This window comes from Cygnus atratus, chromosome 7 (assembly GCF_013377495.2).
Source record: "Cygnus atratus isolate AKBS03 ecotype Queensland, Australia chromosome 7, CAtr_DNAZoo_HiC_assembly, whole genome shotgun sequence".
NCBI classification, from domain to species: Eukaryota; Metazoa; Chordata; class Aves; order Anseriformes; family Anatidae; genus Cygnus; species Cygnus atratus.
The window spans coordinates 654,628-679,341 of record NC_066368.1 but is presented as its reverse complement, the minus strand read 5'-3'; the positions used below and the strand labels follow the sequence as shown (position 1 = coordinate 679,341).

General features: G+C 53.0%; 1 protein-coding gene across 3 annotated transcripts in view; it reads right to left on the bottom strand.

Moving 5' to 3' along the window:
• STK32C (serine/threonine kinase 32C) overlaps positions 1 to 22,534 on the bottom strand; it is a 91,352-nt gene extending 68,818 nt beyond the window's left edge. For all 3 annotated transcript variants that reach the window (XM_035547889.2, XM_035547890.2, XM_035547891.2), the window contains exon 1: positions 22,385 to 22,534. In XM_035547889.2, the coding sequence (XP_035403782.1) occupies positions 22,385 to 22,469 (85 nt within the window). In that variant the 5' untranslated portion in view covers positions 22,470 to 22,534. The remainder of the gene's footprint in view (positions 1 to 22,384) is intronic.
• Between the last annotated feature and the right edge of the window lie 2,180 nt (positions 22,535 to 24,714).

The window sequence follows — 24,714 nt, the reverse complement described above, 5'->3', positions numbered from 1 at the left end:
GTATGCACAGGAGCGTCTTTTCAAAGTGCCTTACACTCCACTTTTGTCTCTGGCATGCTCTCATCTTTGCAACCCCCAGCTCACCAATCCTTTAAAACATCTCATTTTTGGCCTATTACATCTTCCATGACTTTCATTTCAGTTTCCAGTGCTGTTTCCCATGAAATCAATCACAACCCCCTTAATACTCCCAAAGAGAAAGACTGGGCCTTTATCTCTGGATCATTTCTAGCTTTCTCTTGATAACATCTGATTGCTTCCCTTGCACTGCAATGCAAAATTTTATGTTCCCAGGTCCTCTGGCAACGAACGCCTCCTCCACTTCTTAGAGGCCTTTGCACCACAGATCTACCTACTGGAGTCGTGAGCCAGGAAGAACTCTGCTCGGCACCTGAATCTCAGCACAGCCGACACAGCTCACAGTGCAGCGAGGTGCGCTGGGGAAGCGGCGGAAGGCACAAGTGACAGGTTTTGCTCGTCACCACCTCACGTCAGTCGTCACCCCTGGGCAAACAGCAGCCTCGTGCCCGCAGCAGCCACAGCGGCACGCCGCGGGCCCTGTCCCGCCGAGGGAGGGACGTGGCCACCTCGGCACCACAGAGCTCACGAAGCCCACCCAGACCCAGCCATGCGCAGAGGAGGACAACGCTGCCCGGTTTTGCCTGGTTTCGGCAGCCCTGCTGAGTTCCAGCTATGACACTGGTAAGCAGGAAAGAGACGTCCAGAGCCGCCGTTGTGCACAGGAGCTAGCTGACCTACCTAGATCACCACGAACCACAACGATGCAGGGAACCTACGGCACACAGCTGCAGATGGGACCAAGCCAGATTTCATTACTAGTGAAGTGCTTTGGCAACTCTGACGTTTTGGGAACACAGAACGTATAACTTGGTGCAATTCCTCATGACTTAGTATCCTTTCTATATAGGAAAATAAAATAAAATACCCTTAAAAAAACTCAGCTCTTCATGTGAGCATTGCACGAAAGATATGGAAATGTTCTCTTCTCTATGAAGTGAACATCTTAAGAACAGATGGATCATATTTGGATCTTCCTTTCATAAATACAATATTCACCATTTGGAATAAAATGAGCGGTACAGCTGTCCATTGTCCTCACCTCAAGGGTTTTTTTGTTCATTAAATAAGCAGGAAATCAAGAGAGCGTGGAAGAACAGAAAATCACAGCACATCTTAAACAACGCTGGGGTAACTCTCATAACGGCTTTGCAGGGACCTTACACAGAAATGAAAAACACGATCCTGCAAACTGTTCTGGAGCAAAGAGAGCATCTGTGAGCAGCAGCACTGAAAGGATTAGGATTGTTCACCTACTTCATTGCTGAAATAAAGGTCTGCAGTTTGGGAAGAGGTGCTTTTCCCCTCTGTATTTTGCTACTTAAACCTCACAACAGCCACAAAAACAAGCGATAATTAAACTGAAAGCTAATCTGCTGTCTTTACTTAGGATAAATTATGAATTGCTGTATTATGGACATTTGCTAATTCAGAAGGCTGCTAAATAAAAGATACCAATATTCATAACTCCCTGACCCAATGTCCACATAATTTAATAACGCTGGTCTTGTATGGCTTCCGTGAGGCCAGCATCAGGCTTTATTTGGTAGAAACAGGTCCTGCAGGAGTAGGCACAGAAAGGAGTATAAATCTAAACTAAGGCAGAGATGACTCAGACAAGGCCGTTAGAATGAGGTAGATGATAAAAATACTCTAAAGACGTAAGGGAAATTGCAAAAACACGAATTTGGTTCTAAACCAGTACGACTGGGCCACTTCTTTCTCGTTTGCTGTCTAACCCAACTCTAAAATTAAATGTAAATAATGTTAGGGATGAGCCATACGGAGGCTCCCGGTACACAAACACACACCACTCCCCTAGCCTGCCATACGCTCTCCACGCCGGCCCGACCATCCGCTGTGCCATCTCCCTGTTTCAAGCCAGCAAGAGGAGCGAAAAGCCGGCGGTGTGGTGATGCTTCCCTCCCAGCCTCAGCTCCGTACCCTCCCACCGCCACTCTAACCTCCCCGCCCCGGGAACGCACCCTGTGTAAATAGCTTGTGCCAGGGCTGATAGGAAAACGTTGGAAAGTTTTCTGAACGATGAGGAAAAGAATAGCAAAAACCTAGGAAAGTGTGGTGTGTTTTTAAATCTAAAAAGGTACAGATTGATTAATCAGCTCTGTACCAAGTTGAGAACAAAACGCTACAGCTTGCTTTGCAACTGTGACCGCTTTCACAGCAGAATGCGTGCAGAAAGCTAATGCGAATGTTTTTCACTTTCAAAATTAAATCTCTCTAAGGACAGACATCAATTTCTTTTAGGCTTTAGTACTAGAGCAGAATAAGCTACTTTTATCTTATTATTTTGAAAAGAAATTTTTTGTTAGGAAATCGGAGATTTGCTTCTTTCAGCAGCAGTACTTTTCTCTGTCTAATTGCCCCTAAGTAATGGACACCTATTTAATTAAAGACTCTTTGTAACTTGACAGCAATCTCTAGAAATAGTTTCTCTCTTGAATTACCTCCTTGAATTTTTTTCTGTCAAGGCATAATTGAGAAAGTGACCTTCACCGTGAACAGGGGGAATGGAGACAGTCCCAGCACAGTTCACTCCTGGCCAGAAACCTCAGAGCGGCTCGTGCTGCCCCTCGCTGGGATACAGGTAGGTGCTCAGCGCCACGCCAGCCAGGGGATGCTCAAACTGTGGTCTGTGGGCTGTTGAGGCCCCCGTAGTCATCCTGGAGTCCCAAAGTATTTTTCAGAAAAAAATCAAAAACCTTGGCTTAATTTGTTCTCATCTATGTCAATGCCCTGTTAGGCAATTGAGCGAGGCAAAAGGGAAACTGTCACTGAGAGCTTTAGAAAATCCAATTCTTAATTGTGTGTCAAATGTGTGCTGCACATTTTAATGATATATTGAAAGACACGTACATTGTAAGCTATTCCTTGTTAGCTAATTATGAAATGCAAAGTCATTGCCAATTTACCATTGCAAGACAATGTTACAGCTGCTTTCATATTGACACAATAGGCTTAGACTTTAAAATAGACCCTTCAGAGGCAATAAGTGATTAACAGGAAAACCAGACCGTTTTCACATCAAGTGACAATTGAAGATACCCACTGTTTTGAACAGAGAACTCACTCAGAGCCTTAAATATTGTATTCCTGCTACAATATCTGAAGTTTCTAACTCAAAATAAATGAAGACAAGTTGTAATTTCTTTTTTTTTCTCTTCAGTTTTCTTAGCTCAGTTCTCAAAGGCTCACAGAGTCACTCTCAGTGACTTCTCCATACATTACATCTGTTTTTTCTTGCATTCAGGCTACAGAAAATGAATGCAAAAATATACAGACTGGAAGTTTGGGGTTTTAGTGACTAGACTTGAGCTTGACAGTGTATCTTTAATAACCGTATCTCACATTAGCAGAACATCTTTGTTTACGCCAAACATACCACATAACATTCAGCAGTATACGAGGAAGGATCGTAATTAAAGCTGTACTGTAATTGTCAAAACAAACAAGCAACATTGATTTTGCTCATTTGCTGATACAAATTTGCAATGGAAACAGAAAAATCCACTATCCAACATGTTCATTTCAGTGAAGTGGTGTGGGAAAAAGCAAAACAAGGCCATGGGTTGCAAGGTTGGATGGTGAGCAACAGAACAGCTTCACAACACGTACAGCTATTTCGGCTGGGGTGGATGCTGCACCAGCCTGAACGCTCTTCTGAGGAGCAACTCTTACAACATGCACGTAACATCTCGTATGAAAAAGCCCAGAACGCAGCTGGGGTATGTTACGGTTGGAAAACGTAGTGAGAAGAATAGAACAAACAACCGCAAGCTCTTGCTCAAGTCCCTGACAGGACTTTCCTCTTACTTGCTTTTTAATTAACCGCCAATAATTAGCATCACCCAAGCAGCCTCAGTAGAGTACCTCCGAATGGCTTCGCACTACCCTCCAGAAACAGTGCACTCTAATTACAGGCTGAGCCTCACCAGGCCAGCGGGGCTGCGCTTCTCCAGCGCCAAACCCAGCGAGGACATTTTTCTTCCAGTCGTTCCTATATTTAAGTCTACAGAAGCAATTTCTTACGTGCAATGATCATCCTCGGCTCCAGTTAAGGATCTAGCCTCGCGCTGCACAGCACGGAGGTTAGTGCTCACGGGGAGAAGACACGCTGATGGCGCTGGCCGGGACACCTGGCCGGGCCGCACAACATGCGGCCCCGCTTTTTGCCGAGGTTTGCCAACATCTGTGTGCCACTCACACCTGCCTCGATGCTAAGCAATACTGAGGGCGGCCCCCCGAAGCCTGGGGGATGCCTGAAGCCCCTAACCTCACGTCTGTCCCACCACGGCAGTGCTAGCGGGATGCAGTGCGGCGCTCTGCTCGCTGCTCGACGGCAGCATTGCTGGTCCAGCCCCACAGCCAACCGCAAATGGAGTTTGCTACTTCACAGCCCTTTTAAAAACAAAAAACAAACAAAAAAAAACATTGACAGTGCCTGGATTTTGCTTGAAATCAGAGCTAACAGCATAGCACGAAGAGGAGTAATGTTTTAAGTGGAAAAAGCCATTTATGCAGATGATGTCTTACGCTTGGGCAATTAAAAGAGAAACGGGAACAAACGTTCAGAGAACGTGCAGTGAGAGCGGTGCAGCAGCAACGGGCCTGTTCCCTGCATTACTCCCTGCTGTAAACGCCAATTTCTTTTTGCTTTTTTTTAATGCTCTATGACATTAACAAAGTAAATTTAGAAACAACAGACTATTTATATAGCAATACTAACCTGCGGAAGTCGCTGCCCCAAGACTTCAGCAGAACAGATTCTCCAGTCATATTTTTTAAGGATTGTCAAGTTGTATTACCACTAACATGCTGACAGGCTAAGAGAGCAATAGGAAGGATCACGGTTTTTTTCCAAGATACAAACTGAAGGGCAGGAGATGTTCCTGCCCTGCTGCACAAGGCTGCATGACTTCTGCCATTAGCTGCTGGTACGACTGCTCACGGAGATGGGATGTTTACCAGATGCTTCAGAAGCCTAATTCACTGTAGGAATTGTGCAGAAAGTTAAGAAGTGATGTTACCTGTTTAAGGGAAGTGAGAAAACATATTTTGGTAGCTTTCTTACAAAATGGCAAGAGTTATGATGGAGCACTGTTGAACGAAGAGATGAAGCCCTACTTGCAGTGCTGAGCAGCACTGATTCCCGAGCAGTGAGGAGCAGGAGTTCAGGTGCGAAGGAGGCACGTGCAGCATCCCGCCTTCAGCCCAGTAATGACGGCGGCTGTGCTTCTCCAGCACCAAGAACAACGGCGGTGGGTCCATGACCAGACCTTCTAGTTGCTATGGAAATACAGATAATAATGAGCAGTAAGAGTAATTGTAGAGACACACCAGTTGCTAACACGAAATCCAATGCACTTTATAGTACTGTAATAATATTCCAACTCCTGACGTGCTATTACACAAATGCATCTGAGAGAAACAGAACCATTTTGGAGAAGGAAAAAAAAAATGATGCTTTGTATCAAAAGATCAGGGTTTACAAGAATTTTCAAAGTAGACAAACTATTGCTACTGCTAGTATCATGCCACTTGGAAAGGCTCTGACACCATACTCAGAAGATTTTCAACATTAACTAACAGTAAAATTAGCAATATTAATAACCGACCGTATTTTCTTAAGAAAAATTGAGCCCCATTAAATCCAGTAACAGTGGGTAACTGAAGTCCTCACACTTTGCATATTTTTTCTGTGTACCTAAAGAAGGCTACAAAGACTGCTCAAAGAAAAGAAGAAAAGGAACTACCCACTTGTTGTTTAGCTTCATGTTTTATGCAGAAACAAATGCTGAGGTATTGTGAAAAAATTACTGGGCTTACGCTGGCAACTGGTGAATGACTGATCACCTCTGAACAGGGTAAGTCCCCTGTAGTTTTACGGTAAAGAGCCCGACAGCTGTCGGTGCTGTGGGATTTGATCTCCCCTGAAAGTCCTGTGCCACGAGGAGGTACTGCCAGGCACGCAGCAGCAAACTCCCCGCTCCCTGCATTGCCCCTCCGGGCTCCCGCCACAACCAGGCGCTGACCGAACCCGGCCCTGGGGCGCGCGGCCGGTCCCGACGCACGGCACCCACCTGCCCGCCCCGCTGCCGAGGCACCGCGTGCCATCCCCGCGCCCAGCTCCGGCCAGACCGAGCCGCCCCGAGCCCACCTTCCGCTCCTGGGAGCCTGCCCGACACACGACCAAGCAACGCACCACGACAAGACGGGCAATTAAGCAAATCACACCGCCGGCCCCGGCAGACGACCTGACAGACGGCCCGGCGTCTTCCCGGCGCTTTCGCTCCTGCCACGCGAGGTGCCAGCAGGAGCGCCAGGAGCCCACGGCACCAGCGGGCACGTCGACACGCGTGCCAAAAGGCAGCACACGCCGGGACGCAGGAGGAAGGGAGGGTTTGCCCTTGCCTTCCGAGCCGACAGAGGCAGGCACGCTGGAACGTACCTCCCGTGCCGCAAACGAGGGTGCCATTCCCGACAGGGTCTGCACGGGCCTTTAAACAGGAGCCGGTCCCCTTTGCGTATGACAACCCGCCAAAAACCTAACGAGACGGGGAGCCAAAGCAGCAAGAGCCACCCTCTTCCCCGTGCCTTTCGCCCACACCTGTGGAGGCCAGGCCCACACCCCCAGCTCCGTTCCCCCACACGCACAGCCCCCGGGCGCCCTGCGCACCCAGCCGCACGCGGCGGGGCCTGCTGCCCGACGGCTACGGCGTCCCCCTGCATAGTGCGGGATATTTATTACGAAACCTTTTAGCTCTCTTCACCCCCGGTGAGGGAAGCAGGATTTCTGCCGCCCCTCTCTCCCAGCTGCACTGCCAGCAGGCGCTGCCCGGGCCCCGCTCCCGTGGTGCCGAGCGCCAACAGCACAGGGCACCACGAGCTCCGCCAGAGGATGCTCTCTCAAGGCTCCGGTTGACATACTTTCTTTCAATCAACTTCACCAAAACATCATCTGTTTCCTCTGCTCCCTCATGTTTATTTAATTGTGACTTCTTCCTACAGAACTGTCTCTCTTCGCAGAATTGTCTCTGATTTCCCTGCAGGCCCCCATGACACTACCGTAAGACGATTACATTGAAGTGATATTGGTGGCTTTTCAGTCACCCTTCAGGTCTTCCCTCCAGCACTCCCTCATTTTTTCACCCTTTATTTCCCTTCTGATAAGGGCACAGAGCATTTGGGTTTCAAGTGAGAACGTAAGAATGTCTGAGATGAAGAAAGAATTCAGCAATTTTTTATTTTTTTTAAATTGCAAAAGACTCTATAAGAAGTTTGAGACTGACAAAATGTGTTGCCTTTGTGTTCTCTTTCGTGGGGGAAGGAATAGAGGGAGAAGGGGAAACCACCTTCAGCCTCAGTGATATTTAATATGTTCTACGATTATCATTGCTTTTAGCAGATCCTTCCAGCAGTGCTTAACTCTCCCGCGGACACAGTGTGTAACAGTCCTGAGAAAAGAACTCTTTGTACAAGGTGTTTCCGAGAAGATCTTCTTCCAGGACACTACAATCAGCAGCTTCGGGTTTTTAATCAAAAGAGGCTTTTACTGTTTGCCACACCAGCAAATCCATTGTTGGACATGAAAGACAGCCTTGTTCTTCCTGCTGTTTCACTGTGGCTGGTGGCGGTTATCAGAACATGGGGGAAAAGAAAAGGAAAGAAAAGAAAAAAAACCAGTTTGTATACTGGGCAGCTCAGTCTGTCCACTTTCCTGTCGCACTGGTGAATCCCTAAGGCTAGGCGCACAGAACGCCCCCCTTGTCTGTGAAGGTGACCACCCCAACCCAGCGGTGCCTCAGTCAAACACTACACTTATATCACTACCCATCACCGCCGGGTCCCTGAGAAACCTTTTATCCGCAAGAACTGCGATAGAAGGCACACTTAATGGAACGCAGCTTTCGTGCTTCTTAACATGTATGTCCTGTAGCTCCAGCACTGCTGTGCGCATATCGTATTTACATCGTTTAAGGGTAGTCTGTGCTCCAGCTTTCTGCAAGAGCATTGCATTCCCCTTGAGTACTGCGAAGAAAATTCAAAACCAAACAAACCAACCAAAACCACAGCCTCGTGAAGAAGGGCTGCGGTTGTCCGTTCTGTTCATTGCTTGGCAACTAGATAGATGAGCACCATGGAAATGCAGTCGGTGTCTCTTGTGCTGGTTTTTTTTTTTTAAATGTATGCCTATTAACAAGCCCACTGGAGAGGACGATGAATTCCCCCAGCGCTCACAGAGTGGGCCAGCAGCGCGCTGCTTCACAGCGCTGGGCTCGCGGCACAGGCTGCTCAGAGCACACACTGCACCGCACCGCACCCAGAGGAGCTGGCTCGACTCACAGCTTTGGAAGAGAGCACGCAGCAATACAAGGCTTTGCTGCTTCAATGGGCAGGCAGTTTTATATACATATAATATATATGTATTTTAAAAAGCTAATGAGTTTCTTATTTACTCGCATTGTGATCTGCATGCATATACGTTGTACTTACAGTTAATTTATACATTACCCAGTTAAGATAGCGTTCCCTGCGACAACACTGTCAACACAATTATGATAACTTGAAAACAAACTCTGGATTTCCTTCCTCGGCAGAAGCCACCGGTGCAGCCTGCACTGTGCACGTGGCTCCAGAGTGCTATTTTAAGCGCTCAGTCCTATCTTTGTCCTGGAAGCTCACGAGCAGCAGACACGCACTCCCAAAATACCTTCGGCTAGGATAAACCGCCGTGCTCTTCCATCGGCAGTGCCTCAGGATTTTAACGCCTGTGGGAAACGCTGCTTTTCGAGTGCCCTACGCTTTTTTGACAAACACAGCTCAAGAGAGGACGCACACCGCAGGCCAGCAATGCCAGTGGCTCACAGGGCTCTGAGAGGAAAAACAAAGCATCCCAAGGAGCCTGCGGCATGAGCACCGTGACGAATTCAGCTAAGCAGCAGCCCTCAGCTCAAAGGGGGGCAAAGACAAGAACTATCAGAACAAAAAGTGCTCGTGAGGCTTGGGGATCTTTTTATCTCACGGTGACTTCTGGTGTCTGCACATGCGGCGCTGTAACCTGCCGTACATCTCTGGGATCATCCCTTATGTTCGTCAGGCAAGCTGCTTCCCAGACCTCTGGCAATAAGCGTGGCTCTTTTTTGCAAAGAAAGAAGAATTACTGTCAAGATAATAAATTAGTGGTTGTCAGTCATACATGCCTGCAATATGGATAAGTCTGGAAAGGAAGAAAAGACAGCCACAAGAAATTAATGAATACTTGAAAAGTTTCGTTTGATAGGGTAGGTTTGACCCCAGCTCAGAGCGCTAATTCCCTTTGGTTCTCCCCAAAGTTAACAAGTCCGTTCTTTGTTCCGCAGGTAAGAGGCAGGTGTCACAGCAGGTGTGCTCAGGGGACAGGCCACCTGCACGCAGAGGGGCTGAGCCTGCCCACCCTGTACCGCACGAGCATGGAGCGGATGACAACTGCTGCTCAGGATTTATTTAAGCCCGACAACAAAAAGCAGACCCAAATTTACAGGAAATTGCAAACAGAATTATTTACAAAGTTTAACTCCTCTAGGGAAAGCGGACATCCCATTTCTGTGACACGAAATTCTCTTGAATACTGCCAAGTACCAGCCCTCAGGAGACAACATCTCATGCAATAGGGTTTAAAAAAGAGGGAGGGAAACTTTGCCCGTCGCCTGCTGAGCCGAGGGCAGCGCCCGCTCCCCGGCCCCGCTGCGGGTCCCAGCGGGCGCTGGAGCTCCCCGGGCAGCAGCGGGGATGTGCGGGCACCGCGCAGGCAGCTCCCCGAGGCACTGCGGCAGCCGTGGGCTTGGTGCTCAGCACAGCCGGGGCACAGCCGCCAGGGGTGTTCGCACCACGGCTGCTGGTCCGCGGGCTTTCCACCAGCGCTGACGCGCAGAAACAAAACCCTCCTGCAGCCTCGGCGGGACAAGGAGAGAACCGCCAGCAACGGGAAACCCGTCCCAAGGCGGGAAGGACGAAGAGAGGAGCCTTCAAAGAGGGGATAGCTTCAGCGGCGTGGGACAGTGCGCAGGAAAATCTAAACCAAGGCCAGCAGAAACACTACGCTAAAATTATTTCTGAAGTATTATTGAGGGGCAATCAGCGCCTGAATTGTTTGTTGACATTCACCAACGTTCTGACAAACAGAAGCAATTTGTTCTAGTTAAGAGACCCGCTATTTTTAAAGGAATTTCACACGTTGATCTTTATATCAGAAAGCCACATAGAAAAATACACAACATGCTGAAAACACTCATTAATCAATCCCTAAGCTCTCCTCCTGCAACTGCGCTTGTTTTGACACCTGCTTGCAATTTTTCTCGCTGTGGCATTTAACACGAAATAAAAACTAATCAAGCGAAAATGAACAGCGAGCGCGAGTGCCCCGGCGCACCGCGGTCACCCTGTGCCAAACGCACCACGCCGCGCTGCCGACAGACCTCCTCCTGCTGGGCACTGCCACAGAGCACGAGGCACCCACGTCCCCGCGCAGCTGCAGCCCGAGGCAGCTCCCCGGCTGTCCCAGCCGCCCCCGGTGCCCCCCGCGAGCACCGTGCCCGCAGCGCTGGCCACTGGGCGCAGCCGCAGAGCCCGTGCTGTCCGTACAGCCGTGCGGGCACACCGGGATGCGAGTGACTCTGAGAATCCCACCGTAAAGGTGGCGGGCAGCAGCTGCACAGGAGGGATAACTAAGCACGGCGAGATACTGGGGGGGCAGGTCAACCAGCAGCTCCCTGCTACTGGCACCACGCGCTGCTCTGCTTGCGCCTCTTCCTACGTGGGCCTGACTGCGGACCAGGCGTCACTTAACGTTTGGGGAATTCAGGGAGGTTATGTGGAGCTCGTAGCAACAGCCCAAACCCCCACTGACCTTCCTGGTCGTGCTCATGACGGCTTGGAGGGGCAATGATGTATGAAACCAATGGAAACACCCCAAGGTCACAGGCAGGAGGTACCTGGGCGGCTGCGCTCTGGACGCCAGCGAGCGCAGGCAGTGCCCGCAGCAGAGACCCTGCCCGCCCTCCTGCGCTGCCTGCCGGCCGCTGCCTGCAGCCAGACCTTCGGTATGGAGCTGTGGGGACCACTTGGGCGTAGAGGAATTATTCACACGATTGCAATGTACTGAATTGAGCCTTTAAAGTGCAAATTATTTGGGACCGGGCTTTAGCCTTATTATCTGTAAAGCACAAAACACGTTCTCCTATGGTACAAACAATCCAAGTCTAACATATATTATTTTCTGTATTTCCTACTTCCTAGCCTTGCCTACCAGCTTCCATTAAAACTGAAGAACCAGCAAGATATAAAACAAACGTGCAGTATACAGCTTCCCCGTGGATTACATGACATACGTTTTACAAGGTCATTTAGCATTCTACGTATCACAGTTTTAAAAAATGCCTTTCACATGAGATACAACATCACCCTGACAGCAAAAACACCCGGGGTCATAAGTGGGACACCGTGTCCCACTAGCATCAGCGGTACGAGATTTACCCGCTGACAACCTGATCCGAGGGGTAAACCACCACAGCCAGCGGGAGGCTTGCAGTGTGCAAAGACCAGCTGCACAGCCCGCAATATACTTGGGCAGATCCCGTTTTCGCTCAGTTGTCATGGCAGTGGCTTGTGGGTGTTTGCAGCATGCACTGACAGGGAGTGTCACACCTCAGCAACACACTTGCTACCCAGTGCTTCGAAAGTGCTTTTTCTATGCTTGAAATAGCACAGAGACGGTAGTAGCAATGAAAAGCTATTTGCAAGGAAAGCAAGATGTGTTCATGAGACATCCACAGACTCCTCAGCTGTGTGCACGCACTGCGCTGCTTGTGCGGTCTTTGGAGAACAGACTTTGGAGGACCTTGACTGATCCTGATGGTGTCCTGGATGGATCACTGACATTTAAACACACGACTTTTTAACCCCAGAACCCACTCGGTTTCCTTGGCATGCACCGCAGCCCGGCCCTCCTCAGGCATCCCCCCAACCCCCGGGGAGACCCGCTCGCTCAGAGGAGGAGCCAGAGCTTCAGCCCAAGCCTTCCCAAGCCTCTTCCTTCTGACTTTTGTCAATGTATTCAGGGACCAGAACTAGAACATGGGAATCGTGCAAATGACCAATGAGGGGGATCTAAGTAAGTACTCCCTCCGTGCTCTTACGCTAATTAACCTGTCCGTACAGCAATAAAATTAGTCCGGTGCTCGGAAGTGTCTTTGGTGCTAAGCTCCTACGTACTGCACCAGTTCAACATCAATTAATTTTTTTCCTAGTTACTACTGAATTTCCGTGATCCCTTTCTTTCTTCCCCCCTCTGGTGCCTGAAATCTGTACGATGGCCTTTTGCTGCCACCAGGTAATCCTTCTAAACTCACGCGACATGCATCGTTAGCCAGTATTTTAGGTAGGGATGCTGACTTCTGCTTAGTCGTGGGTTCTGTTTGGGGTTTGTCCGATTGGCTGTGGGGGGAAAGGGTTTGGTCAGGGACTTAACCCAAAATGAAAAAAGAACTGCTATTTTCCCGAGCAAAGCCAGCCGTATTTCTCCCTTGTACTGACCGCGCAGACACGGGGAGTCCCGAAGCAACACCCCGTATCTGTGAAGGCACTGCGCACAGCGCCACGCGCTTGTATCTTCACTCTTATCCTCGCTGCTTTGCTGCAGTTTCTCAGCACACTTCAGTACTGCAACGTGCCGTACCCACCATATCAACCACGTACATACAAGTTCACTTGGACCTTCGGACAGCTAGGCTGTAACAACATGAAAGCCTTGGACAACAAGGCGACTTTTTCACCGAACAGCCTTTTGCAGGGTAACTCAAAAGCCACTCAGAGCATGCATCGGCCTCAGCAGCACATGAACTCTCTGCTGATAACCAGAGAACCAAGCAGGTTTGTTTTTTGAACAATACATGAAAATTATCAGGTTCCAGAGCTGTCATTTGAGCTGTAAATACATCAGTAATCGTTTAATTTAATTACCCAGGATGGGTAACCACCAGCCTGTAAGGATTCAGTGCGCGCAGTCACACCAGCAGCCTGCTGGTTCAGCACGTCTCTCAGCGCCTGCCTCTCCCTGCTGGTCCCAGGTACTGGAAAAGACCCCGAACAACAGCCTAGCTGCAAATTAGCACATCAACATTCACGCACTGTCATATCTCATTGCTTAGCAGTATTCAGAGCCGTCTGTTCCCACACGTCCTAAGCACTTTTAATTTTCCATGACTGTCACCTAAAGCAATTTAATTCCTGAAGAAGAGGGGGAGAGGAGAAGAGGACACTGACATTTATCTCCTCTTGTTAGGAGAAGCTAAGCTGCTCGCGAGCCACCCTCCTCTCTTCACCTGGGGAGGCAAACGCCAGAACGCAGGCTGGCTATCATGGTTCTTTTCTCGCTGGCTCCCCGCAGCACGCACATCTCCGCAGCGTTCCGGCTTTAGGTGCCATTCAGCACCCGTTACCGCTGCCAGGCGTTGCGTTACTGCGCTCCAACCTTCAGCCACACCACACAACCGGGAGGTATCGCTCGTGGTTAATGCACGTGCTTTGCTACCAGGACCCTGGGCCAGGCGGCAGGAGGAGCGCGTTAGCACGCCGCGCAGCTACCAGGGGCTTCCTGGACTCAGCACAGCGGCAGCGTTTGAAAGCAGGGCTGCTGCCCGTCCCACGGGCTGACCTCAGCAGCTCCTGCCGACCGAGTACCCCTGGGTGGGCCACAGTAACAAGAACTCGGCCACGGCCACGGGGAGCCGAAAGCCCAACCTCTGATCCAAATGCAGACAAACACCGTTCCAAGCCCCACGCAAACGTTACCCACCATTTTCAATTTAAGGCATTCCCATCAGAAATAAGCAGACATTTGAAAGGAAACGCGCCTCGTGTCCCTACACGCACGGACTCGGTGCACACCCCGGTACGTGCACACCCTCCAGACGACCCCCTGCTGTGCAAGAGCTAAAGCAGCTGCATGCAGTTATACGCTGCTCGTCATTTCATTAGCTACGTTCTGTTTGATAAATGTATCAAATCACAAAAAGAACAACCTTTTCCATTTCCAGGAAGGTTTTACACTTTAGATGATACAAACTGACGTTCTGCCAGCCACAAGCATGGGATGGCACCACAAACACCTTCACACATCCAGCGGTCCCCGTGCATTTTCTCCCACCCGAGAACCGCCAGCACAGGTGTCCCAAAGCCACCTGCAACCACGCGCTGCAGCTCCTGATCGACTCCCTTTAATTGCGTTCATAGCCCCGGGAAGATGCGGCTGCAGGCTTCAGTGGAAATGCTAGCAGAACGGGAAGGGTTATCATTACATACCAGGAACGTGATCAATAAGGTGTTTAAACCCCTAACAGCATGCTTTTACACGCCACTCTGAATTCACAGAAAGTCTGCTTTAAATGGATTGTAGCGATTGTGGCCTTTAGAGAACAGACGAAGTATTAATTTGATCTAACATTTTACCTGAACTGTATTTCTGATTACTTTTTCTTGATGTGCCCTTTTCCCTCCCCATCAGTCAAGCACCCCATGAATCGCAGTCAGGTTTGTTAATTTTCCCTTACTTGACTTCGGGCAGCCTCAGCTGCTGCCAGGATTTGTTTTCACCTGAACTCCTCTCTTAGGACTTCCCATAAACTCATTTGCCCCTCAAGGCCTTGCATAATCTTTCTTCCTTTTTTTCAGAAGACGTCTGGGATGATCCTACGTGAGACGGGGCGTGACAACGGCAGGATCCTGCACTGGACAGTGAAAATACCATGGGGACGGAGCTGAATTCAGCAGGATGCTCTAACTGCATCAGCGATGGGCACATCGCCGTATCAGTCCAAACTCAGCCAGGGAACCCCAAGCTCAGGCAGACGCGGGCTGTGCAGCGACACCGCACAGCCACTAATGTGAGGGAGATGCCACGGTCACAGTTTCACTCAGAGCAGCAGTGATCAGCCAGAGGGTACCCGTGACATCCCGCATCTACCGCGGGCAAATGGCTGCTGTACGGGGTGTGTGCCTCCTGGAGCCCTGCGGGGGCAGCCTGGCAGAGCGCTCTCCCAACGGGAGCCACGCACAAGCTCGAACCCCTTCCTCCCCATCCTCCTCCTGCCGCACTCAGGTGACCCCGGCTTCAGCTCTGTGACACTGCAGGCAGGGCAGGCAGCGGAAAAGAGGCAGCGAGTCCCCCCGACCCGACACGGGGAGGCAGTTCCTTCAGAGAGAGGCAGCAGGCTGCATCACCTGCAGGGTGATCACCTACATCACCTGCAGGGTCCCAGCAATGCAAGCTCTGCTCAGACAAACGTTGCTTGGGAGCCCTTCACCTGAGAATATTGACATTGCAAGCGTCTGTCACAGTTTGTCCTTGTCAAAGGGTGCCTCCGTCCCACTCGCAAGACGGAATGGCTGTACGAATGCTGAAACACATCCAAGTTCAGAGAAACGAAGCCCACAGCAGCCTTGGACAAGTCTGTTGTGTGTGCTGGACCTCTGCTAAATGCAGGAGTATGAGAATTTGCAACTTGCTTACCCTGTTGATGCTTTGACCAGCTGACATCTTTTCAATGTCATGAGAGCATTCTGAGACAGCAAACTTGGTGTGGGGCAGAGGCAGGCGAACAATGCCACGACCCTGTACCACCCGGCGCTGGTCCAAGACAAGCGATGCAGTTGTGCAAGACAGATCGTGAAAGGAGGGCTGTGTCTAAATTGCTAATGGTAAAACCGTAAAACAGAAAGTGGCCAAGTAAACCTGAAAAATTAAAAAGATTTGAAAGAACAAAGTACCTAATGAAGTGCAGGAAACATTTCCAGCCTCCATGCATATTGCATCATCTCTTTGAAAGACAGTTTAAATTTTTAAACAGTTGCAAATTAGAAGATTTAAACAAAAATATATAAGCCAACACAAGCGAAAGATAAAGCATGACTTCAGGTAAGCAACCGTGACGGTTTTACATAAGTGCAATTTTGCAGAGGAAGAAGTTTTATCCCTTTCCTTTGGTGCAAACCAGAACAGCATTTCTCCAGGTTAGTTTCATCACTGTTGAGAACGGGCTCCGGTTTTCAACGTGGATAGTAAAATGAGAGAGGAATTATTCATTATTTCTGAAGGAGAAAGAACCAATAATGCAACTGCTGTGCAGGTAGCTACACACATTCATGGTCTGCAATTACCGAGCTAGCTGGATTTAAACCACTTCTGCATTACACGACACAAAAACTTCACGCACAGAGCTCCTTCAGCAGAAAACCAGCAAGAATGGCACATTTTTGCAGCACTCTCTCCACAACAAACCAACGCGGTGACCTCAAGACCCCACGGCAACTCGCAGAGACGGCAATCACGCCTCGCTCAGCGTGACACCGCACGCCTCTCCTGCCGCTTCCCCCGGGGAGCTGAGGCCGTGCCGAGGCATCGCTGCCTGCCCCGCACCGCAGTCTGCTCCACCTCGTGCCCAGCCCCGCCAGCCCTATGAACAAGTCGGGGACAAACGGGTACAAACGGGTACACCCGACACGGGTGTGTGTTAAAAGTGAGCCCGTTCGACCCGAGGAGGCTGCCGCAGCGCCGAGCCCACCGCCGGCTGCGGTCCCTCGGAGGAGGCCGTGCGCAGGCCCTGCCCGGCAGCACCCCCGGGCCCGCCGCTGACCCAGCTCCGGTTAGAAATGGTAACTGAAAGGTGCAGATCAGTAGAGTGAACAGAGCGCCTGCTTTTCTAGGGAGGTCGGGCTGCAGCCAGAACTTGTCTCTGGGTAAACTACACACACAAAAAAGCCACACATCTGGGAGAAGAAAGATTTCAAAGTAAGAACAACAACAACTGGCAACACTAAACACAGCTTTTCTGACACCTCCTGGTAATTTTCACTCCCTCCTCCCCCCAGATACTTACTTAGTTACCACTTTGATGCATAAATGCTTTTTTCCTCTCGTTTTGAAATAACAGGCAAAGGCATCTGTGCTCCCAACCCACAGCCACATAAGAGTCAGGCGACAACAAAAGGTTTGCTTTGCAGCCTGATGGGGGATTTTCGGATCGGTAACCTACGCAGGCCTAGAGGCACAGGTCCCTGGTTGCCCCGACAGGATAGTTCCTTTACCTTCATTTTAGGAAAAAAAGAAAAAAAAAGTAATAAGCAATTCAGAGAGCACAGAGGCTTAGCAGATCTGTACTTGACCCTACAGAAATAGGATCTGGGATTTTACAGGTGCCCCACCGGGCCCAGAGCTCCCCTACCCAAGGGGCAGCACCTGGTTGCGCGGCGCCCACAGCCCTGCCGCCCTAAGGACACCGGGCACGGGGCACAGCAACGGTTCCTGGCCTCCTGGGGACGGGTCTGGGGGTCCCGTCCTCCAGAAGTCCCCGCTGCACAAGGCAGCAGGGTGCACGGAGAGCTGGGGCCTCCAGGAAGGGGCACAAAGTACAGGTTCCCATTGCACGCTAGGAAAGGCCCAGAGGAAATCAAGCTTTGCTCCCGTCCCTCTCTCCTGCACAGTCAGTCCCACACCGTGCCCTCATCGCTCTTAAGGTCCCAGCTCCCCAAATAAATGATTGTGGGGGCAAGAATCTCAACCTTAAAAGTAATGCTTAGCCCTGAGGACCAGGCTGGACATCTCGCTCCCACAGGATCCGAAAACAGGATGCAAAAGGAGAATAACAACACAGCCTGACACAGCCTAGTTCACGCCTCTGAAACAATTGGAGCCGAAACGGAAGGGGAGCCTGCGGGAGCGTCCCTCCGTCCCGAGCCTCCGCGCGGAGGCAGCCAGCGCAGAGCCCGCGGAGATGGCGCAGGGTGAGGGCCCGCGAGGCACCCGCACGCCTCGCGGCCTCTCTGCACACCGAGCAGCTCCAGAGCGCATCACCCGCGGTCTTGCTCACCGGATTATCACGGTGAGGCAAGAGGGATCTATATTCTGGTGCGCGTGTAGTCCTACGGCCTGCCAACACATTGTTTGAAATTAAAATGGAGATTATTTTAAGCACGTTACCCCAGGTTTTGCAACTTCTTGCCTGTTTCCATGGGGATGGGAGCCGTGCCAGCAGCTGCTGCAGGGCCCTTCAAACTCCTGCACATTTCTGGAGGACTACCAGGGAGAGAGCCAGGGCCAGCTCCCACACACCGCCCAGATGCTACGAGCCCTCCAGGCCCAGCGTATCCCTAAAGCTGAAGTGCTTCAGCAAAGGGAAGCCGGCCCCTCGGGAGCCGCACGAGGCCCACACAAAGCACCCCCGGCTGCCGCCGCGCCCCACGCAGGTTCCACGCGCCGGAGGCCTGGCTGCGTGCTGCACGCGGGGAGCTGCGAATGGCAGAGCGCCTGCCGGCGGGGCTACGTACCCTGGGCACGCAGACGAGCATCTCCGTGCTCCCCTCAGGAAGCGCGCACCACACCACACCTTTCCTTCTGCCTGCTCACCCCAAATCCCAGGTCAGGGCCGGCTCCCACCAGTACCCGAGCCAAAGCATTCCGAGCACAGACTGCTCTTTGCGAGGGAAAACCAAAACACTCACGGACACATCACCTACGGCAGCGAGCAGCCCTACGCCACGCACATCTCGGAGCCAGCCTGGTCGGCTGCAGGAGCTGTACAACTGGGACCTTGCGCCAAGAGCAACTTTATCGAGGAAGCGAGATTAAAGACAGGAGACTGGACGGTGCGTCAAGTCGTCAGCACTTCGGCAGAGAGACAGACAAGGAATTGGCATACACTGACTGAGACAAAACACTAATCAGGACAAACGCTAATTAGGCTGCCACATCACAACCCCGTAAATCTGCTGGGAACCCAATGCAGTGTCACCAACCAGGCAGAAAGCCCTTGGACCAGGCACCTCCTCAGAAGCGAGAGGAAGAACAGCTCAGCGGGTGGTGCCAGATGGCTTTCCATACTGCCGTTTACATTTACATAGGCTTTTTTAGTAAGCCACTTTGACTCAGGAGCAGCCGCGACCAAAATGCTCTCTGCAGATGTAACTCTGCAGCACCCGCGGGCACACCACGCTGCGCTCCTCGCCCCTCACAGACCTGTGGGCAGCGCTACCTCCGAGTGCTCCTTGCATTGCCTCCCCCTCAGTTTTTGCCTCTTTCCCAGTCTGAGCACATCTGCTAAATGTTTTCTAAGTTGAAAGGATATAACATTCCTGTTGGTTTTACAGTGACACTTCGTTCCCCATTTGGAAAAGCAAACAAACAAAACATTTGTTTGGGCTTTTCCCAAAGTAGAAAATCTTAACTGCCCACATTCCCTGACCAGCTAACGAGCTTTCAGGAGGTTCTTATGGGAAGAAACCCTAAAAAGCCCTTACAGACAAGGACCAACGTTTCCTGATGCAGAGCAATACATGGCGATAATGACCTGAGCACGTACCTTAAATCCCCAAGCCTGCTACAATTGACTTCAGTTTACTGAGGCCACCTTAATGCCAGCACCCGATAGCTTTGAGAGTCTTCAACCTTGTAGGCTTTTTCCAGCTCTTTTACTTCTTTTTTCCTTACCTTTTTTTCCCTTTTGCCCTCATTAACCTTCTCTGTTCAGAATCAAGGCACGACCTACCTCGTCAAACGCTTGCTGTCAAAAAGGCATCACTGCCGAGCCTCTCTGGACAGACAGGCCGGTGCACACACCCCAACCGACGTCGTTTTAACAGCTTTTGCACATGCAAAGTTGTCAACGTAAAAGAAAGCACCTGAGCTGATATTCACGAAGGGGACAGGAACCATTCTCTGCACGTACCAATGCTTTCTGGAAGCAAACAACACGCAGCGACACTCCCCTATCAAAGTCAGCTTTCCACTTACTTGAACCCCGACCCCGAAACACTCAGAAACATTTTGAAGATTTTATCAGCCAACACGGAACAGCAAAACGCACATGTTGCGGCCAAGCAGCACGCCAAAAACAAGACTGTCAGCAAGAGGTGCCAAGGCCCTTCTTCCAGGACAGCTCAGACGAGCTGCGCTGGAAGCTGGCGGCAGCTGCACCGGCCCACACCTGGGCTCAGGGCTAACAGAAGGCGGCCGGAGCGGGGCAAAACAGGGCGCAGCAGCCACAGCGGGATGGGAGGGGGGAGCAGGGTGGCCGTGTGGGGCTGTGACTCTCCGCGGTGCCGCACAGCCCTCAGAAGCAGCGAGGGCTGACCACAGGTTACACCGACACCGCACTTGGAGGTGGTTTGATCCCCGTGAAAACACCGGGGTCTGTTCTGGTACGAACGGAGCACGACGCTGAAAAAGCTGGAGGGGGCCCGAGAGACACGCACGACGGGCACAGGAAGTTTTCCTTCAGTCACAGCCTCAAAGTGCTCGGTGCCGCAACCCACCACGGAGCTCGCCAGACAGTTGCGGTCACGGCTGGCGCTGAGCAAGGCAGAAATACAGCAGCAGGCCCGTCGGTTTATCAAGGTCAGATCCAGCAGTGGGGAGCTGAAGTTGGGCAGCCCCGGCTGCAGAGAACGTGGTGCTGCCTTCTGTGTGAGGTTATCTGCAGACGGCCCCCCGGCACCGGGCCCTTAAGCTGAGGACAAACTCGTTACTGCCCAGCCCCCAAAACCCCACCGCGCCCCGGTTTGACCGCGTCTACTTGGCCAAAAGCCTGGGTCGTGTAAGTCTTGAAACCCGTCCTAAGGGCATCAGGCAACATGACGCTGCGGGTTTGTTGCCTTAGAAATGTCGCATCTGTAGCTAGATTCCTCTGAGGGCAAGTTCTGGACCTTGCGTTCGTACACGTTAGAATAAATGTTAGCTTTCCGTTTACGTACAGCCTTTCATAACCGAAAGGGATTAACCACTGCATTTAGGCAGCCAGGCTCATCTTTCTGTACGCATCGTTGGGAGCCTATGGGTAAAATTTCACGTGCTAATCTATTTTTAATTTTTTATTATTTTACTTGAAATTGCCAGCACTAGTAATTCTCCAGCATGATGTCACACGCAAAGCGAAAGCATTAACTGGCTGCTTTATTTAAGGAAGTTATTGGAATGTCTTAAGGGATCTCCATAGCAACCCTGCTGTGCCAGTAAATAGGAGTTCGCCAGAACAACACCGACTGCTCCCAGCACACACCAACGAGCCGTGACAAAAGGCAGGCAATACTGAGAAAGTAACGTCCTAGTAAGTCTCCACTACTGCAAAAGTGCTGCTTAAAAACACCTCACTAGACGGCATCGGGATTTTGCCAGCGTCCACACACCTGCAAAGGTCAGTGGCTCTATGCTGGCCATATACAGGCTCGGTTCAAAATGCAGCGCTTTCCGGATCAGGCAGCAAACCTCCAATTTCAGCGCTTCCCCTCGGCGTGCTTGCTGGTCCCGTGCGCACCACATCCAAGACGAGAGGTTTTTCGCTGGGCACACACAGCCCGGGTGGAGCCCGCAGGACCGCACGCACCCGGCAGCCCCACGGCACCGCCACGCTCGCTGCCGAAACGCACAGAGGGGTTTTCAAGGACTCTGCGGTGCTCCTTCCGAGGCGGGTTCTGTTTGGCGCTCCTCGGTTGGTTCGGTGGCACTAACGGCCACCTGCTCCACGCTTTAGGAGCGGCACGGACGCGCGAGGGGCGGCAACGCGCCCCGCGTCACCCTGCCGCGAACCAGCCGCGCTGGCGGCGTGGCCCAGCTGGGCGCGCAGCACCGGCTCGCCCAGCCCCGCCGCGACGCCGGGGGCACGGCACGGCCCCAGCTGCCAGCACCCGCCGGGGGCCGTGCCCGCGCCAGCGGCCGCGCCGCCTTCAGCTGCCCCCGGGGTAACGCGGCGGCGCCGGAGCACCGGGCGCCGGGGGCACGCAGGGGAGCGGGCTCCCTGCCACCGGCCCGGCGCCTCCCCCGGGGCCGCCGGCAGCCCGGCTCCGCCGCCCTGTAAGGGAGCGGCACGGCGCCCGGGGAGCCCGGCGCGGGGAGCCCCGCACGAGCCCCGCTCCGCCAGCACGGGACGGGGCGGGCGCCGCGCAGCGCCGGGCACTCCTCACAACTTGCGCGGCCGCCGGCACCCGGCCCGGAGGCGGCTGGCGCTCCGCCGGTGCCCCCGCGCGGCTCGGCACGGCACGGCTCGGCACGGCTCGGCTCGGTTCGGCACGGCTCGGCACGGCACGGCTCGGCTCGGCACGGCTCGGCACGGCTCGGCACGGCACGGCTCGGCTCGGCACGGCACGGCACGGCTGGGCTCGGCACGGCACGGCTCGGCACGGCTCGGCACGGCTCGGCACGGCACGGCTCGGCACGGCTCGCTGCCCCCCGCCCGGCCCCCGCGGGGCTCAACAGGCGCGCACTCACCGTCCTCCCTCTCGTCGAAGACGGGTCTCTTGGAGGACGAGGCGCTCGCTCCCATCCTCTTCTTCCACTTGCCCCAGTGAAACATCGGGGCGAGCCGCCTGGCATGCCCTAAGCGCCGCGCCCCGCCGGGCCGCCGGCTCCCGCGGCCGGGACGAGCCCCCGCCGCCCTCAGGCGCCCCGCGCCCCGCCGCCGCCCCCCCGCATGGCAGCGCCCGGCGCCGCCGCCGCCGCCTCCCGCGCCGCGCCCGCTGCTCCTGCCCGCGGCGGTGCCGCAGCGCGGCGGAGGCAGCGGCGGGGCCGGGCCGCGCGGCGCCGGGCGGAGCGGGGCCGGGGGGCGGGGGCGGCGGCGGGGCGGGCCGGGCCGGGCCGGGCAGGGCCGGGGCGCAGCGCCCCCGGCGGCGGCGGGAGGGCGGCGGCGCGGCCCGCGGGTGCGGCCGGGCGGGGACGCCCCGGTGCCGGCGGCCCGGCCCCGCTCCCCGCGCGGCCCGCGGCCGGCCCCGGCCCCGGCCCCGGCCCCGGCCCCGGCCGGGACAGCGCCAGCCGCGCGTCGCTGCCGCGGGGCCGTGCTGTGCTGAAGGCAGCCCCATCGACTTTTCTTCAACTATAGCAGGAAGCCCAGGACCCGATGTGAATTAGCGGGCAGCCGGGACAGTCGATGTCTGCCTTGCGTGCAGGCTGCCCCGAGCCTCAGACTGCAGGGATCCCTGGCACGGCGCCTCTGAAGATGTTGCGTGGGAAGTTGCGGTACGGAGAAGAAGACCGGGCCTGGGGCCGGCAGTTTCGGGCTGCGATGACTCCCATCGCTTCCCACCCTACCGGGTAAACACCACAGCCCAGCGAGAAGCAGGAAAACCATCGGTGCCCGAGCGCACAGCTCACAGCCCTCACCCACGCACGTCTCGGTGCCCGCAGCCACGCACCCGCCGCCCCGCAGCAGCCGCCTCTCCCTGCCCAGCGCTCCCCGGCCGGCCTTTGCTAGCACCGCACAGCCTCGCGGACTCGCTCCGGGTCCTAGAAGAGGCAGGCGCTCCGGGGCCGTGTTCCCCCAGAAGCGAGCCCTGAGGACCTCTGTCATGCTCAGTAACGCACGAGCAACCAGGAGGGCCGCGTGGCCCGCTCCCACTACCACAAACCGTCTGCCAAGGCGCCGATACCGAAGCGTGCACCTGCTCTGTCCTGCTGCACGAAGCCCCGCGCGCGAGGAGGACAAGGTCTGACCCAGAGCCTCTTGCTGCACTTCTGTTCCGAGCAGCGCTATGCGATGGAAGAGCCGCGCTGCCTACGGAACCAGCGCCTCCACCTCACCAGCTCTGGAGATCTCCTGCCCTTCTGTCGGCGATACGGCTCGGCTGCCGCAGAGCTCCTCAGGAAAACACACTCTTGTTTCTCAAGCTTTTGCAGGCTTCGCAGGACGCTGAGCCGTAACACGCTCGTGATGCCATCTCTTTATGGGCTGCTGGACAGAAATGTCTCCTGGAACGTCCAATTACACGCACTGCTCAGAAATAACTCCTGATGGCCACAAACCACATCAGAAATGTCAAGGCGAGTGGCAGCTCTTCAGCCATTACATCGTATCTGTTACCCCAGCAGTACTTTCAGAATTTCGGAGATGCTGCTTTGCAACTCTTAATTTAAAATTTATGCTGTTTTCCTTTGCGGCATGCTTTGAAATGGATAGGTTAGTTAATGCGCTCTTTACAGGAGATTCGCTAAGAGTTAGTCATTATTTGAAGAGCCTGGAAGTTGTAAGAGGATTACAACTGAAGGGTGTAATTTCAGAACAGTTTTCCAAAGGCAAAGAATAGTTCTTAAATTATATTTATTTGAGAAATCAGAAAGAATAGCTCTCAAATAAAAAGATGGAACACCTCAATACAAGATGGCAATTTTTGCTTTGTCTAGGGATCATTTTGTTTTTCAATATATTGCAAATGTCTGAGCCATCAGCTTTCACTCCCGCTTTTCTCTTTCTGTCACATTCTGTAGGAAAAGTCTGAAGACTGCCATGCAATGGCTTCAGTCTGTCTGCCAGCCAGTCGTCACTTCTCTCTTTCTCCACTAAGGCTTGGACAATCGAATCCACAGCCTACAATCACAGACTTTTTCTGAGAAGTTTGCAAGATTTACTACTGTAGGATAAAAGAGTGGTAAATACGGATCTGGTTGTTCACATTCTGGGGGAAAGCTTCATTCCACCAGATTTCTCAATTTCTTTACCTGAGAGACCAAAGAAGGTGCAGCAAGGTGGGTTTTTTTATTATTATTATTTTTGCTGCGTTAACAGTGTAGGAAGTAGTTTCCCCTTCTCAAGGGTAAGTCGAGCAGGA